Source organism: Convolutriloba macropyga, chromosome 6, assembly GCF_964194025.1.
Source record: "Convolutriloba macropyga chromosome 6, txConMacr16.3, whole genome shotgun sequence".
Classification (NCBI taxonomy): Eukaryota; Metazoa; Xenacoelomorpha; order Acoela; family Convolutidae; genus Convolutriloba; species Convolutriloba macropyga.
In genome coordinates this window covers 65,473,444-65,491,688 of record NC_134473.1, presented here as the reverse complement: position 1 = coordinate 65,491,688, position 18,245 = coordinate 65,473,444, and the positions used below count along the sequence as shown (strand labels likewise).

General features: G+C 33.5%; 1 protein-coding gene across 2 annotated transcripts in view; it reads right to left on the bottom strand.

Moving 5' to 3' along the window:
* Positions 1-498: 498 nt before the first annotated feature.
* LOC142341872 (uncharacterized) overlaps positions 499-18,245 on the bottom strand; it is a 213,596-nt gene continuing 195,849 nt past the window's right edge. The window contains exon 6 of one of the 2 annotated variants that reach the window (XM_075393169.1): positions 499-665. In XM_075393169.1, the coding sequence (XP_075249284.1) occupies positions 509-665 (157 nt within the window). In that variant the 3' untranslated portion in view covers positions 499-508. The remainder of the gene's footprint in view (positions 666-18,245) is intronic. The other variant, XM_075393170.1, reaches the window with a different exon arrangement.

The following is an 18,245-nucleotide window of genomic DNA, read 5'->3' as shown; positions in this document are numbered from 1 at the left end:
CGCTTACAGAATTTTTTTTCACACCTCATTTTCTCGCTCTCTAGAAAACAGCGATATGAACAAAAAACCACTCTCTTTTCGCTCTGCTCTTCTTTTTGTTCAGCAACAAAATCACTCCAAATTTTTTCACGCGGTTTATTTCCCGCTTCAAAAATCACTCCAATAAAATTGATTAAAAAAGGACTTTTCCAATACTCCTCTTCGAGTCGTAAAAAAAATAGGAGCGCTATAATAGCCGGCTGAGAAGATGAGGGCAGCTATTAATAATGCAACGAAAATTAAATTTAGAAGATCTACATTACTCAAATATTGACCTTTTTGATGGATGAATGTCAAAACTGGACTACTGAGATACGCGATTAGACTTTATTGTCCCACCGCTTGTGAGCATTTAGAAGTATATGAGTATGAGACTAGCATTTAAACACACGAAACAGCGACTATATAAAATGTAACTCTAGTGTAAGATATCTACAGTTCTAGTTCAATTGACGCCATCTGGGTATGATCATACGCGTCTCAATGAATAGTCTGGATAGTCTGGCTGACTCTGACTCCAGTCCACATCCCAGGACTGCCAGCTGAATTCATCGGCATAGCACTGTCTGTACAGCTGAGGTATGGCGTAGAATGAATACGAATAGTCCTCACAACTGTCCACACTTCTATGCAAATAAGTTTATTTTGTAGAAATGTCTTCATTCACTCCCTGGATGATGTGACAGAAATGCCAACATAGTTTTCGGCAGTGTATTGCTTTATTGTCGGGGGGGGGGGGGGGGGGGGGGATGATGTCACCATTTGCGTGGAGATGTTTTTTTGGATCTTATTTCGAATCAATCTTTTCTTCGTGCGAAAGAAAATGCGAATTTCAACAGAACAATGAAGAAAACCATCAAAACCGCTGAAATCTTAAACACCTAGCCAGAAAGTTGTCGGAAAACAGCCACTGCCCTAAGTTGGGATTGGAACAATTAGACAAACAGCGAGCAAAAGTTACCACAGCCTAATTTTTGCCTAATGTCAAAAAGCTTCATTAGATGTCCGACGTTTCAGTACATTCAACAAATTTTGTGAACTCGGCTTCTATAGTGGTCCGAAGTTTCATTAGATTCAATAAAAATTGTGAACTCGGCCTCCATTTTGAAATACTATAGTAGTAACACTGGAGCCACAATTAGCAGATAATGTAAGGAAATTTGGTAAGATAAGGAACCGCTTTCAAACATTGGGTCTTAGACCCCAGTCTTTATTGGTTTATCCAGTTCCGTTTCAATCGATTTTTTTTACCTTGAAACTTATAACGTAAATGGGTTAAATGAATTCTTAACTCCATTCAATTGAAACAGAGAATCATGTAAAGTGCCAGGCCGTCTACTGAAGTCTCGGCGGTGTACCCCGCCCGAGACATCCATCTAGACGACAGACTCCAAAAAGGTATACAGCCCTTATACCACAAACACAAATTTCTGCATATTGATCAACGAACAACTATTATATGTAAACAATAGAGAATACATTCTGAAAGTCCTATTCTTGATATCAATAGCCCAAAAAATTGCCTAACGCTATAAAGAAAACCAAAACTTTTTCCGCCATATAAATTCAACATTGTGATTCTCTACATGGAGGCGACAAGCTCCCCTATTTCCTTCGCCACTCTCCCCATTATTGCAATTTAATTCAGAGAAAAAAATGGAAAATAGAAAAATAGAACAATCTGGGAGCTTTTTTCGATTAAATTGCCGACATATGACTCTGTAATGTACTTTCTACTTCCAGAAAAATTGTAGTTAGCGAAATACACAACGAACTTAATCAATTTCCAGTCTTTCTTGTTGTTTACTCAGTACCATTTCTCTCTCTGCTGTTCTTTTTTTTCAAATTCGACTTCTCTATGTTCTACTTTCTCAAATTCAAGCTATCTCTGTTCCACTTCAATCTCTCCCACAATTTTTTTGTCATTCATTTCGACACAGTACTTTTTCTCACTCTTAAACTCCTCGCCCGCTCACTATTGCCACCCATATTTCTCAACTGTTCAAAGCAGCCAAACTTCATCAACAGCTCACAGCAGTAACTTCATAACCAATCTCGTTCAGTCAAAAATACTGAACAACGTAGCCAGCCTAGCGAACTCCTCTAACTCGCCTCCTCGGAAATCTAATCCAGGTGTACAGATTTTCTCACAATCTACATGAGAATTATTGTATAAATGCACTCCACTCATTACTGCTATATTACGAAATTTAAAAACATAGCCGGGAGATTGCCGGAATAGCTGCGAAAGAACAGACATGCGTGCCATATAATAGATAGAAACAGATACAGATCTAAACTGAAAAAAAATCGACGCCGCTCAAAAAACTAGGTAAAAAACATTCAGCGATGAATTAATAAAGCTTGTTAAAATTCATTCCACAGAAGCCTCTTATTAGGGACCTTTACTGCACAAATGAGTTCCTTTGACCTTAACCAAATTCAAATTAAACTTAAGTTTTAAAGTGAAAAGTCATTTTATTGAGTGAGGTAAGTCACGTATGATCAAAATCTAATCACGCAAGTAACCTAAAAACTTTCGCTAAAGCGAGTGAGAAATGACGTCACGCGCGCAAATACCGTTAGTGAGAGGCAGAAATCATTCAGAAAATTTGACTTTTTCAGCTTTGCTGAGTGATTAAATGTAAAACGAAAAAAGAGCGTCAGACGACGAAACAAAAAACATAGCCGGAAGAATTCCGGAAGCGACTCGAAGCGTAAAAACTTGACAAAAACCCTAATTGCAGCTGAAACCATTACTTTTTTTAAAAAAAAACATAAACTCCTTAACCCCCCCCCCCCCCCCCCCCCGGTCTGATCTAAAAATTGGTGAAATTTAAACCACTGTCACCAAGAGAAACAAAATGCCCCAAAAATATTTATTATTGAAAACGTTTGGTAAGGATAAGTGCAAAATAAATAGGAGAGTCAAAACACTGATAGTCTCAAAAAGCTGACAGTACTATCAACTTCCCTCAAATATTTCATGATTCTAATCTCAAAAAGATCGCTAAAGCAAACGGCAGATAAAAATAACTTAGAAACTAAATTAAATTTTTCAAAAAATAATGCTCAAAGTTAAGAATCAAAAACTACTACAGTTTGATTTCTCATCAGTGCAATTAAGATAAAACGACATATACTTTTTTCTTCTTGTATATATTCTAGACAACATGATTTCAAACTAATTCAAAAATTAAAATAATCATAGAAAAGCAACCGAGTAATATTTAAAGGCAAAAAAATGTTTAAGAACAATACCAAGGTCGGAAAAAATACAACAAAAAGTAATAAGTAGCAATTCTGGAAAAGGCGTTCTAGTAAACTCTTAGTACTGCCTTATGTTGAATGAAATCAATTGCAACCCAAAGAAATGACGAAAATCTAAGAAAAAGCCGAAATCATTCAATTTGTTAATAACTGAAAAAATCAATAAAACCAGTATAAATGTAGGTGCCAGGACAGAAATAGAATGGCAAAAGCTAGAATGTGAACAATATGGACACAATGTAAGGAACACCGTAACAAAGACTAATTCTTGATTTTTGAAAGTTCAAATCAAAGTTCAAAAGTTTTGAAACTTTTAAAATCAAATTTAAAAGAACAAGAAAAACGAACACCATTTCATTTTTCAGCATTCGAGACATAGAAAACACAACGATACATCCGAGACAAAAATCTATCCTCCTGAACAGATCAAAAAGCAGAAATCAAACATGAGAAACATTGAAACATTTTGCAATAAAAGATCAAAAAATTTTTAGGACTGCATTTATAAAAAAAATTTAACTAATTTTTAAAAAATTAACGCTAAAAAAATATTGACGTTTTTATTGAAACGAAATTAAAGCCCCTCATGTTGCACAAAAAAAAATATTTCTAGTAATTAAAACCAAAATACAGGCAAAAAACTGAGAAAAATAGGAAAAAAAACTACCAAAATCGGATTAGCATATGTACAATTTTATAAAACAAAAATACATCGAGGTAAAAAGAGGCATCGAGTATATGAATTGCCAACGGGAATTTGTCATATTGACTGATTTTTGACAAAATAAAACGGTTAAAAGATCCAAAAATGAAGAAAATGATAGGAAAAAAGCCAAAAATTAATTAAAAAATCAAGAAATTTATGCCAATTTTGAACTTGAAACGCGTTTTCAGGCTCTGCAAAACACTGTGCTATTAATTTCCAAGGTTTACTTTTCAATATAGCATCGAATAAAAATCATTTCTACAAAAAACCAAATTACAAGCAAAAAAAATGGGCCACTTAGACGAAAAAACGGCTAAAAACGGTTATCTATATGTGCCATTCAGTCAAAAACTACTTTTCAAAGTCAAAAAGTCATTCATTAAACGCAACGCATGATTAAAAAACTTATCTCGCTCAGAAAAAATTAGTTCACACGGCAACTTCTCTCACTTTCGCTTTTAGGTCAAAACAGCGTCTGAACGAATAGTACTTCCGGTAAAAAAAAAACCTTAAGAAAACCAATACTCCTCTTCGAGTCGTAAAAAAACCAAGAGCACCGAAATATAGCTACGCTCAGCTTACAGCTTCGCAGCTATAATTAAACAAATCCAATTTCATGGAAGTTTCTTTAACGTCACAATAACCTTTTTTATACAGACCTTGTTTTAACTTTAAATCTGAGCTCTACCACAACCTTGATCACAAAAATGCAATATAGTCCAAATAATAGGATTTTTCTTTTCCGATTTGCTATTTCTAATACTCTTATTTAGTGCTTCCCTTATCAAGTTATTTTAAAATCAATTTTAATATTTTTCCACAGAATGGACAAGAAAGAAAATCACAATTGCGACCCCTAAAATGACAACCAACTCAAACATACCTCAGCACAGCCCGAGTTACAAGCCCAAAAAGAATAAACTGCAAAAAATCGAAGCAGTGAACTCTCAAATAGTCATCATTTGAACTTTAATGAAATACCAAAAGCAAAAGAACAGAAGATTACCCCTAATGGATGATTACTCCTTCCAAATCTCCGGTTGGACCTCGTCCTACTGCACACTCAACTCAATTTCATCCCGCAATCAATAATATTTTATCGTTACCACCAGTCTATTAGCCAGAATGACCATAAAATCCACAATGTTAGCTCCGTACACGAGATTTTGGGTAGCAGAATCCGTTTTTCTCCTTTAACAAACCCCCTTATTACAGATTCAAGCGAGAGTACAGATTCCATTACTAAATTAATCAAACACTCTAAACTTCTAAAATTCTAAACTTCCAAAGTTCAACTGTGCTAACACAACAAAAACGCAAAGCTCAGATTTTCCACGGCCAGTAGACACTGTTTCTACAATTAAAAAAAACCATAAAAAGTTAGCTTATATTGTCTCGCCTGACACGAGTCGTCAGACAATGGCTCTTTGGGGGCTCAACTTTCTTCACCGCTTGATTCTTGAATAGCAAATAACTCTTTTAATCCTCCTTAAGGTTAATTATCACATTCATAAAAACTAACATCTCGTGTTCATTGGAATCACTAATTCAGTTTAGTAAACTTCCTCCTCTCAACCGGGCATTTTCCCGCTTAGCTTTCAAGGAATGTCATTCATAGTATGTACCTGTTCCAACACCCAACACCTGACCTGTACCAGAACAACGATCAATGTCTAGGTAAACACTCAGACACATCTCGAACGTTTTCAGTTTTACTGTTTAAGTTATACCCAAAAGTTATGATAACCTGGCAGGTTCTAATTGGTTATCATAAAAAATGACAACAATGCCATAATCGATCAAAACAAAGCCTAAAAAACCGCATAAAATCACCCCAATGCAAAGACAATAAGCCAGAAATTGATTGAAGCAATCGCAAATTACCTTCTTAGTTTGAATCACAATTGAACAAGAGAAACCTTTTTTCCACCCACATGCTGCAACACCACAATTTTTAGAGTTGACACAAATCCTTCCTCATACATTTGAGAGGAATTTATTAGTTTTGAGTTTGACTGGTACACAAAAACACAGCAAGTTTTTTTTGTTCCGACCGACCCCACTTGTGGGGGGAGGAACTATATACTCAAATAGGATTTTTTTGTTCAGTCAAATTTGGACGATCGATATATTCATCGCAGAGAAATGTGAGAGGTATCATTAAAAAGCTGGTCCAGCGTAAAATTCAAAATTAAAAAGATTTTTTTTGATTTTCGTTTTTTTCGAGGAGTTATCGAGGATTGAAATTTTGTGTGAACACGGGATGTTTGTTCACTTTCAGTGTGTATTTTCTTCAAATTAAGATATTTTCCATAAAAATAGTATTCCAAATTTGAATTTCTTGCCAAAAAATTAACCAATATGTGTTCATAATAGACTAAAGGCGATAAAAAGACTAGTTCTGGTCTCATAGGGAGCTTCAATATGAACAAAAATCAAAATCTATATTTGAGAGCTCTTTTTTTATAAAACTTTTCTACTTTTTTTTTAATTTTTCAAGTCACCTAGAGATAAGTCACTTTTCATCTCGAGGTTCCGTTAATGACAAACCTCCTTCACGGTCAAATAAAGCCCAATGAACAAAAAAACTGTTTTCAGGGAATTGCTCATGTTTTTTTTTAAATTCGGTTATGAGTTTTCGTAATTTTAAATGAAATTTTGAATTTCTTTTCGAGATTTTACTAATTTTTGGAGTCCTATGGCATGGAATCATTGACTAATAGTGCAGTTTGTTCCATAATAAGACTTAGGTGGGATTATCTAGTGCTTTGAGTGGACAGCTAATGGCTGTTAAGAGTTTAAAAATAATTTTCCGAAATGTTATAAGAACATTAACCAATCATAAACTTATTATCGTGAACTGTAAGTCAGCCTCTGTGACAACAGCACTGCCTTCCGTCCTGCTGTAGCCAAATTTGAATTATCTGGCGGTTTTATCTTCTAACTTTTAGTAATATGACTTCAATGACACAAGATTTCAAAAAATTTAAAAAAATTTTTTTTGGATATTTCTGTATTATTGGTTACTTTTGAAATTTTATCACATTATCTTAAAATTGACAGCTCAAAGAGACGTTCAGTGGATCTCAGATAAAATTCGAAGAGAAAATTTTATAATTTCAAATGGCTTCGACATTTTATTCTCGCACTTCTCTACTGAATTTTTGGTTTTTGCCTTATTGTGTTGTTGTTTTTATAGTCATAAGACTTGTTGTGATGTCTTATTGATCACCTATGCTCGACAAACATTCCCATACTCCTATTGAAATATATTAGAGACTATCGTTGAAATTTATTGATTTTAATGGCTGTTAAAAATTTAAAAAGTAGTTTTTCGAAAATTATTTGAACATTAACCAATCTTAAAGTTTTCGTGAACTGTTAGTCAGTCTCAGTATTGACAGATCCCACTTGCTTCCCACTAAAATTTAAATAATTTTTGTCGGCGGTTTTATCTTCTATCTATTGATCATATGACTTCAATAACATAAGAATTCAAAATTAATAAAAAAATTTGTTTATTTTCCTCTTATTGGTTACTTTTGTACTCTTATCCGAATATTATACACATTATATAAATTTTTTTTCTAATCTCATTGACTTGGAGAAGATATTCACGTGATCAAAGATAAAATTTTCAGAGAAAAAATTGTGGTTTAAATGGCTTCAAAATTTTCTTCTCGCTTTTCTCTACTGAACTTTGGTTTTCGCATCTTTTTTGCTGTTGTTTTCATAGTCTTGAGACTTATTGTGATCTCTTTTTGTTAATTTATGCATAACAAACATATTTTTTCTGCCATGGTGTTATTTCTGAGCGTAGTTATTGACCTCCTTTAAAAACTTTTGAGTTTAATGGCTGTTGAGCCTATAAAAAAAAATTTTTCGAAGATTTTTTTTGAACATTAACCGATCCTAAACTTTTTTTCGTGGACTAATAGTCAGTCTTAGTACTTATAGAATCTTTTTTATTTCTAATGCAGCCAAAAATAATCTGGTTAGTGGTTTTATTTTCTACTTAATACTTTTGAAACTTCAATGCCACTAGTTTTCGTATTTTTTTAAAATTTTCCGGGTACTCTTTCTTATTCTTGGGTACTTTTGAAATCTTTTCACATTATCCTAATTCCGATAGTTCCCATTGGTTTAGGGAAAAATTCAACGGATCATATATAAAGGTTTCAGAGAGAACTTATGATTTAAATTGCTCCGACATTTTCTTCTGGCACTTTTCTACTGATTTTTTGCTGTTTCCTGACTTTGTTGTTGTTTCTTCAATTATTAACTTGTTGTATGGTCCTTTTGATCAAATATGAATGGCGATCAAACTCTTGTTGTGGAGGCATAATTTAGCGTGTTTAGTGGATTCCAAGCTAATGAAATTAATGGCGTTGATACTACGAGTTTTTTCAAAAATTTCGTGGTTCTAATGTATTTGTTTATATTTGATTTTTTGAAATTATTTTGATAAAAAAGAGGAATCCTATTGCTGCTAAAAATTAATGGAACATAGAAAAGTTTTTAGTGAAAAGTTCAGTTTTTAATGCCTTCGACACTCGCTCAATTTTTTTCTTTTGTTCTTTAGGTAGCCGTAAATTGCTGATAAGTCTCTTAGGCTTGTAATTGAGGATAGAATCAATGATGTTATTCGAATCAGTTAGTAAATTTATAGCCTTTAGTCTTAAAGTTTATGGTATACATTTTCAAACATATTTCAAACTTTTCAGTTTTTGTTGTTCTTTTGGTCAAATTGTGACTTGTTTTTATCAATGAGAGGTCACATCCAATTTCATGTATTCAAAAAAAAAACATATCTAGCTGATATTTTGTCATCAAAGCTTTTTGTTGGACAATATGCGTTTTTTAAAACGTTTTTCGAGTGGTCATTTATTGCGCTTCTTTTTCTGTTCTTTCAGAACTATCGTGTAGTAACAGATCCCAATGGTTTACAAATGTGGCCCAAATAAACTTATCTAATCTCTCAGTATAATTCCTGCAGCAGAATTAGTAGAAAAAAGAATTGAATTAAAAATACATAATATTAAGATAATAGCTAATGATTTTAATGGTAGCAATAGTTTGTGTTTTCGCAAGTTGTTTCTAATTTCTTAGGTTTTTCTTTAGTTCGTTTCTAAGGCTTAAACTACCCAAAGGCCAAACTTTTTGGTTTTTTAGTAACTTTTTAGCAATTTATTAAGGATTATTTAGTTAAAAGCCAATAATTTTTAAGATTTTTGAAATTTCTTGGTTTAAAATATATTGATTATTTTTTGAATTTCGCCTCATTGATCATTCTCTTTGTTGAATTGTAACAAAGTCTCATTAAGAAAACTTTCCGTTCACTGTATAGTTAGGAGAAATTCAAGTTGCGTAGTTAAGGTTTTATCTGACTGCATTTTGACGTTTTTAGTATGTGCTTTTAAATTTAGATATTCAGTTTTTGCCGTGAAGTTTTTGTTTTTGCTAATTTTTTTGGTTGTTTTTTTTGTCTCATAGTCTCTTTAAGGTCAGATCTCATTGGCGCTTTAATAAGGCATGACATTATGTAATTCATTTAGTAGATAGGTTGTGTAACGATTGCTTTAAACTCAAACATCTATTTTTGTTATTTCTTCATTTGGTTGACAATTAAGTCAAAAATGTAGATGAGCTCGGGTCGTAACATCATGTGCGAACGCACATTAACGAGCCGCCTTGTTTTTATTTTACAGTCATCAACCACGTTTATCCTACACATGTCCGCTACAAAGTGAATACGATTTCTCATCAATTTATTCTTTTTTCCCGATTAAGCAACCACTTTTTATCCATCAACAAAAAATCCCAACTCCCAAGTTGGAAAGTCTTTTGTTGCTCTATCCACCATATTACAAATAGGCACTATTTCAAGCTCAGCAAAATCGATGGATGTGAAATTGTATAACATACAGCTTGTTCTCAGAAATTATAAAAATCACTTACCAGTGACATTTAGTAATTTTCAAGTCGGGGACTCAATTAGTTCCTACTGAGATGACTCCCATGGCCCTGGTCAGGATTGAAATAGGAACAGAAAAAAATTGTTTCACAAAAATGACAAGTGCGCCTTCTTTCAATTGGATTCCATAGTTAGACACACTTCTACTTCTTAATGAGAACATACAGGGATTATTATCATTAGCAATGGGCATTATACCTGGCAAACAAGAAAACTGGACTTTATCACGTTTTTTTTATATTTTGTTTTCCGATAATGACTCTGTGCTATATAAATGTCATTGATGACCAATTGCTATTTAAAACCTGAAAATCAGTAACTTGACCAGCAGAACAATTGAACACTACAAGAAAACACAAAACAACTACCTACAAATTAGAACATACCCGGCAGATTGCCGGAAAATAGCCGCCATTGATTCCAATAAGCATGATTGGGATTGAAAGAATAGAAGATATTGAAAAAGAAAGATTTTTGTACAAAAACATTTTTTAAGTCCGATTTATTTTGATGGCATTTCGTAGTTGAACATAACGTACGTCTGTTTCTTAGAGAGAGGCTACAGGGGCTACTATCAATACCAATAAGCATTAGAGATGGTTACTAAGACTTATAGGAACGACGTTCAAATAGCGGGCATCTAAAATTGGGCTTTATGGGTTTATCCCGTTTCTACTTCTGACTTCAAATTTTTATACTGACTCTGTTCATTTTGAATTGCTTTGCTGAGCAACTGATGTTCAAAATCACTTTTAGCAGAATGAGAGAAGAGAGAAACTAGCCTAGAGAAGTCAAAAAGATATCACGCAAAATGTTGAAAAAGCGGCAAAATGAGGTAAAGCGAAACCTTTTTTTATTCGACGAAGTAAAAAAACATAGCAGGACAAGTCCTGACGTACAATTCAAAGAATTTTCTTTGACTAAACAGAAAAACCAGACCTAGAATGGACTATGAGTGAATTGAGAAAATCATTTTTAAAAAATCAGATCAAAAAATAAGAAAAAAAAACAAAAAATCAATGTCAAAATGCCGCATGTGAACAAAAAACCATTAGCGAGAAACCGAATTTTTGTTCAAACATCGTTTTCTCACTCTACTTTAAAATTAGAGCGAAAAAAATTCACGCCGCAAAACCACTCGCTCTTTCGCTCCATTTCCTGTTTCGGCGTGACCAATATCACTACTCCACTTTGACTTCAAAAATCATAAAAATGTTTGAACAGATCTTAAAAAAAGACAGCGCCCTAATACATTTCAAATTCTTTGAATTGTAAAAAAATAGGAGCGCTATAGTAGCCAGCTGCGAAGATGAGGGCGGCTATTAATAAAAAATAAGATTACCATTAGCATTTAAATTGTCGACACTTTTGGTGCTAGAATGATGAAAACCAATATTTTTAGTCCAAAACTTGAGACTGCAGGAACAAATAGCTTGATTGAAAACAGAAATCGCACTTGGCACAAAAGAGACGAGTGGGTAAAACCAAACAAAAAAAAACACAAGGCAATCGAAAAATAAAAAGTTAAAAAAATGCACGCAGAGTTCTTGCTCTAATATCAAAAGCGATATTGTATTCATTTAAAAAATGCAAAAACAAGCAAACGAATGCAAGCCGGCATTTTGTTGACAGCTTGCACTGCTATGTAATTAATTTTTTATGAATTATGTGATGATGTCTTCAAAACCATCGCGTTGCCCCCAAAACTAAAAAACAACTAGCCTGAAGGCTAGAAGAATCAATATCGGACAAATCAGAAACAAAAAAAGACACACTGTTTAAAATTTGCAAAATACAAAGTTGTTTAGAATCTGGAAGTAAACATCTTCAAAATCATTTATGTCTTTATCAAATCTACTCGTTAAAGCAACCGCTAAAGAAAGTTCATTAGCGTCAAAAATTCAAGAAAAACTACAAAAAAATTAAATTTGACAATTTCTTTAATTTTTCATATGAAAATCGTCATATGCAAGAGATACATCAAAAATTAAACATAACCGACTAACATCTGGCGAAAAGCTCTAACGACCGGCGAGGGGTTGGCTTCGTCAGAAGCTAGCCAAGGTTTAGTGAGGCTAGCTTTAGCTTAATTGAAGGGGCGTGAGGTGAGCGCAGTGGGGTTGCACCGCAGCGCTGGTTGCAAAAGTGGATTGGGGGACTGATGTAGAATTTTGAAAACAATTGCAAACTTTAAAAAACTCTTGGTATTAATATCTTCAAAACTATCCAGTATCCCTGTTTCAAGACCGAAATAATTTCACTGGCTCTTAAAGATCCATAAATTTGGAAATAAAATTGAAATTTTCTCAAATAAACTGCTAAAAATGGAGTCATTAAAATATTGATAACAATTCCAGTAACGCCAGAAACTATGCAGCAGCTTATCAAACCACGGAGGAGGTCCCAGGGACCCTCGTGCCGGAAAAAATTTTAATGAAAATCAAAAAATTAAAAACATAGCTGGCAGATTGCCAGAAAATAGCCGCAATAGATTCGTAGATCGGCAGTCTAAAAAAACAGTAAAAAAGACAGACCAAAAAATTCGTCCTTTCATCGAAGGCTGATCTGTTATATTTTGATTTAAAAAGTGTATAAGGTATTGCTGCCTCTATTAGGTGATCTCAAATAACCTTCATTTGGAGTGACACACACCCATTTGACCTTATCTCTTTGAATTAAAGTAATTAAAAGTCAATTTCAAATTGAGGAAGTCATTTTTGAGAGTGAGGTAAGTCAAGTGTGACCAAAAATTTAATCACGCGCATGAACAAAAAACTAGCTCCACTAAGAGCGAAAAATGACGTCACACATGCAATTCAGTTGAAATTGCATGAACGAATGAACAAAAAATGGCTGTGACGTCATATGATCGTAACAAAAATCATGACGACGAAATAAAAACATAGCCGGAAGAATTCCGGAAGCGATTCGAAGCGTCAAACTTCACTAACAAAACCGTAATCGCAGCGGAAGCCACTACTTTTTGTATTAAACCATTAACTCAGTACCTCTCCAGGTCTGCTCTAAAAATTGGTGAAACTTAAACCACTGTCACCAAGAGAAACAAAATGCAGCAAAATTTTATATTATTGAAAACGTTTGGTAACGTTAAAAAATCTGAATTAAGGTGGTAACAAACCTGATAGTCTGAAAAAGCTGACAAAATTATCAATTATCCTCAAATAATTCATGATTCTAGTCTGATAAAGATCGCGAAAGCAAACGGGAGATAATAATCTTAGAAACTAAAATAAATCTCTTCAAAAAAGAACCCTTAAATTTAAGAATCAGAAAACACCTATAATTACACTTCTAATCACTGCAATTAAGACAAAAAACGACACAGACACACACCTGATTATGTTGTACATATGCTAGACGACATGATTTCATACTAAGTAAAAAAAAAATGATCATAGAAAAGAATATTCAAAGAAGCAGCAGAAGAATATTCAAAGGCAAAAAAAATCGTTTATATTAATACCAAGGCCGGAAGAAAGCTGCAGCAAATAGTCGTAAGTGGAAGTTTTGGAAAAGGCTAGCTATCAAACTCTCAGTACTGCCTTATGAACAAAATCAATTGCATTCCAAAGAAATGACGAAAACCTAAGAAAAAGCAGAAGTCATTCATTTTTTACAACTAAAACATCAATATACCCAAAATAAAGGTAGGTGCCAGGACAAAACTAGAATGATACTAACTAGAATGTGATGATCACAATGTGATGAGCACAATGTAATGATCACCGTAACAAAAAGACATTCTTAATTTTTGAAAGTTCTTAACAACCGTATCTCTTTTGACATTGCTCATTTGAATTCGACTGAAAGTATAATATTACGCCAAAACGTTCTCAGGGAATATCATTGGTCATCTTTGAGCTGGTAAAGCATAACTTAGAAAAATGATAACCGTAGAAGCAAGATAAAACATGGAGAAAAAAAAACTTGAAAATCAATCAAATAATGTTTTTGTGCTGTTTAAATAAAGAATGAAAAGCTAAGATGAAAAACAAAAAAAACAAGACTTAGAATCTTTGAGGATTTCTGCCACAAAAAATCGTTTCAGAACAATTATCCGAAATCTAGGATAAAATAGGATATTTGTACTCAGAAAATCAAAACAATTGAAACATTTTGCAAAAAAAATGGTCAAAGGACTTTTAAGTTCAGACTGCATTTATGAAGAAGTTTTAACTGTTTTTTTCAAAACTGAACGCCAAAAACTGATTCAAATTTTTTTGAAACGAAATTGAAGTCCCACAAGTAGCACAAAAAAACTATTTCTAGCAATTACAACCAAAATACAAACAAAACACTGGCGAAAATGGGCAAAAACTACCAAATCGGATTAGCATATGTACAATTTCATAAAACAAAATTACAACGAGGTAGAAAGAGGCATTCAGTATATAAATTATCCATGAGAAGTTGCCTTATTAACTGCAATTTGACAAAAAAGACAGTTAAAAGATCCAAAAATGAAGAAATTAATAGAAAAAAAGCCAAAAATTAACTAAAAAATCAAGATATATGCGCCAATTTTCAATTTGAAACGCTTTTTCAGGCTCTGCAAAAAACACTGTGGCATCAAGTTCCGAGGTTGACTTTTCAATATAGTATCGAACAAATTTTATTTCTACAAGAAACCAAATTAAAAGCAAAAAAATTGGGCCACTTAGACGAAAAAACGGCTAAAAACGGTTATCTATATGTGCCATCTACTTTTCAAAGTCAAAAAGTCATTCACTAAACGCAGCGCATGATCAAAAAACTTCTCTCGCTTAGCGAAAATCTGTTCATCAAGACAGCTTTTCTCACTTTCGCTTTTAGATCAAAATGCCGCGTGAACAAATCTACTTCCTGTAAAAAACAACCGAGAGGAAACCAATACTCCTCTTCGAGTCGTACAAAAACCAAGAGAAGGCCAATAATAGCCCCAGTTATTGCTGTGCGGCTATTAATAACTACCTTGCAGCCCCACGCGATCATCCCCTCAAACCCAAAACTATCAGTTGTACGACCAGATAATTTGAGAATTAGTACACAGAAGAAGGCCGTGACTGTGATCTCTCCTTTCATTTGGCCCACATGCCTGTGTTTAAATTTTCCCTCAATCCTTGATTAACCAAACTCTTCTGGCATTGGCCGACCGTGAAAACGATTGCCTGAACAATTTGTTAACACAGAACACGGCTACCTACGACTTTTATCAGAAGTTATCCATCCCCCTTTGTCTCCAATTTGAATGCCTACAACCTTCCCAAATCGATATGAACCACCAATCGCATAAAAAAGATTCAACGCCCTAGCCGTAACTATCAATTTTTCCTTGTTCAACTCACGGAGAAAAATCACCTTCTTCACGTAAGTTCAATTGTCCCGTACGTGAACTCAAAAATTTTGTCTTTGTTCTATATGAAGTTTTCTCGAGCCGTCTAACTGCGAAGAATTGTTGGGGAAGTTTGATCCTTTTTTGAAACTATTACTCCTCATAAGCCGGTAAGCAGCCAATCCTCGACAAAAACTTGTCTTAATTGAGTGTCCGCGATTCATAGAGAGCAGCAAACTGTATGTACAGCCGCATTTTCAAACTGTGATATTGCGCTTGGATTTTGAATCAATTATTGAGCCAAAAAAACTTCAATAGAAAAACTCTGATACTGATTCATGCGATGTCAAGTCGCAGCTTTGTCTTAGAGCCCTTGAAACATGTTACGTTCGAGGACCAGAGAGACATAGTTTTTCACAAGCAGAGATACAAATCTCAACAAGTAAGAGACATAGATCTCCAAGCAATAGAATTGCTAGTTGGTTTTTCCTCAAATTCTGGAAACTTTTTAACTTGCCATATCCCTTTACTTCATTCCTTCTTTTCTCCATTTCTATTCAATTAGCTCTTCTTTTTTTCTTTCCATTTCTCATTACAGTTTTCGAAACTTAACGTGATAGTACGATTAGCTATTTTTAGCTAGATAGGATGCTAACCAGAATAGAAGCTGGCCAATCCAATTAACAAGTGTACAAATGAAAAAGATAAAAAAGAAACATGTTTGTACAACAACACTGACTCATATGCTGCACTGCTCTGTCGAGTTGGTGCACAAAACTCTCACTACCAACGGTCATTAAGAAACAACTGGCACGAACAAAATAAATGTAGGTGCCAGGACAAAGCTGACAAAGATATAATGATACTGACTAGAATGTGAAGAATATGGGCACAATGTAATGAACACCGTAACAAAAAGACATTCTTAATTTTTGAAAGTTCTTAATAACCCTATCGCTTTTGACATTGCTCATTTGAATTCGACTGAAAGTATAATATTACGCCAAAACGTTCTCAGTGAATATCATTGGTCAACTTTGAGCCTGTAAAGCATAACTTAGAAAAATGATAACCGTAGAAGCAAGATAAAACATGGAGAAAAAACTTGAAAATCAATCAAATAATGTTTTTGTGCCGTTTAAATAAAGAATGAAAAGCTAAGATGAAAAACAAAAAAAGACTTAGAATCTTTGAGGATTTCTGCCACAAAAATCTATTTCAGAACATTTGTCCAAAATCTACGATAAAATAGGATATTTGTACTCAGAAATTCAAAACAATTGAAACATTTTGCAAAAAAATGGTCAAAGGACTTTTAAATTCAGACTGCTTTTATGAAAAAATTTTAACTGTTTTTTCAAAACTTAACGCCAAAAACTGATTGAAATTTTATTGAAACGAAATTGAAGTCCCACATAGAGCACAAAAAATATATTTCTAGCAATTACAACCGAAATACAAACAAAAAACTGACAAAAATCGGAAAAAAACTACCGAAATCGGATTAGCATATGTACAATTTCTTGAAACAAAATTACGACGAGGTAGAAAGAGGCATTCAGTATATAAATTATCCATGAGAAGTTGCCTTATTAACTGAATTTTGACAAAAAGACGGTTAAAAGATCCAAAAATGAAAAAATTAATAGAAAAAAAGTCAAAAATTAACTAAAAAATCAAGATATATGCGCCAATTTTCAATTTGAAACGCTTTTTCAGGCTCTGCAAAACACTGTGGCATCAAGTTCCGAGGTTGACTTTTCAATATAGTATCCAACAAATTTTATTTCTACAAGAAACCAAATTAAAAGCAAAAAAATTGGGCCACTTAGACGAAAAAAAGGCTAAAAACGGTTATCTATATGTGCCATCTACTTTTCAAAGTCAAAAAGTCATTCACTAAACGCAGCGCATGATCAACAAAATTCTCGCTTAGCGAAAATCTGTTCATCAAGACAGCTTTTCTCACTTTCGCTTTTAGGTCAAAATGCCGCGTGAACAAATCTACTTCCTGTAAAAAAAAACATAGCCGGAAGAATTCCGGAAGCGACTCGAAGCACCAAAACTTCACAAAAAGCTGAAGTCATTTTCTTTTTGTATTAAACCATTAACTCGTTACCTCCCCGGGTCTGATCTAAAAATCGGTGAAATTTAAACCACTGTCACCAAGAGAAAGAAAATGCAGCAAAATTTTATTATTGAAAACGTTTGGTAACATTAAAAAAGTCTGAAATTTTTGGGATGGTCAAAAAACTGAGAACCTGACAAAGCTGAAAAGGCCATCAATTGCCCTCAGATAATTAATGATTCTAATCTCAAAAAGATCGCGAAAGCAAACGGCAGATAAAAACTTTTCAAAAAAGACAGGAAAAACAAAATTATTCAAAAAAGAGTGCTCAAACTTACGAATCAGAGAACTACTACAATTAGATTTCTTATCACGGCAATGAAGACAAAAATAATACAAGATTCTTCCTTGTTCTATATATGCTAGACAACATAACCTCATACTAACTCAAAAATTAAACTAATCATAGAAAAACAAAAGCAACAGAATAATATTCAAAGGCAAAAAATTGTCTAAAAACAATACAAAGCCCGGAAGAAAATTGCAATGAATAGTTATAAGTAGAAATGTTGGAAAAAATATTCTAGCAAACTCCCAGTAATGCCTTTTTTTGAATTAAATCAATTGCAAACCGAAGAAACCAAGATCTAAAACAAAGCTGCATTCATTCAATTTTTTAACAACTGAAAAAATCAATATAACGAATATAAAAGTAGGTGCCAGGAAAAAACTAGACTGATACAAACAAGAATGTGAAGAATATGGACACAATGTTAGGAACACCGTAACAAAAAGACCAATTGATTTTTGAAAGTTAAAAATCAAATTTAAAAAAATCAAGAAAAACGAGTACATT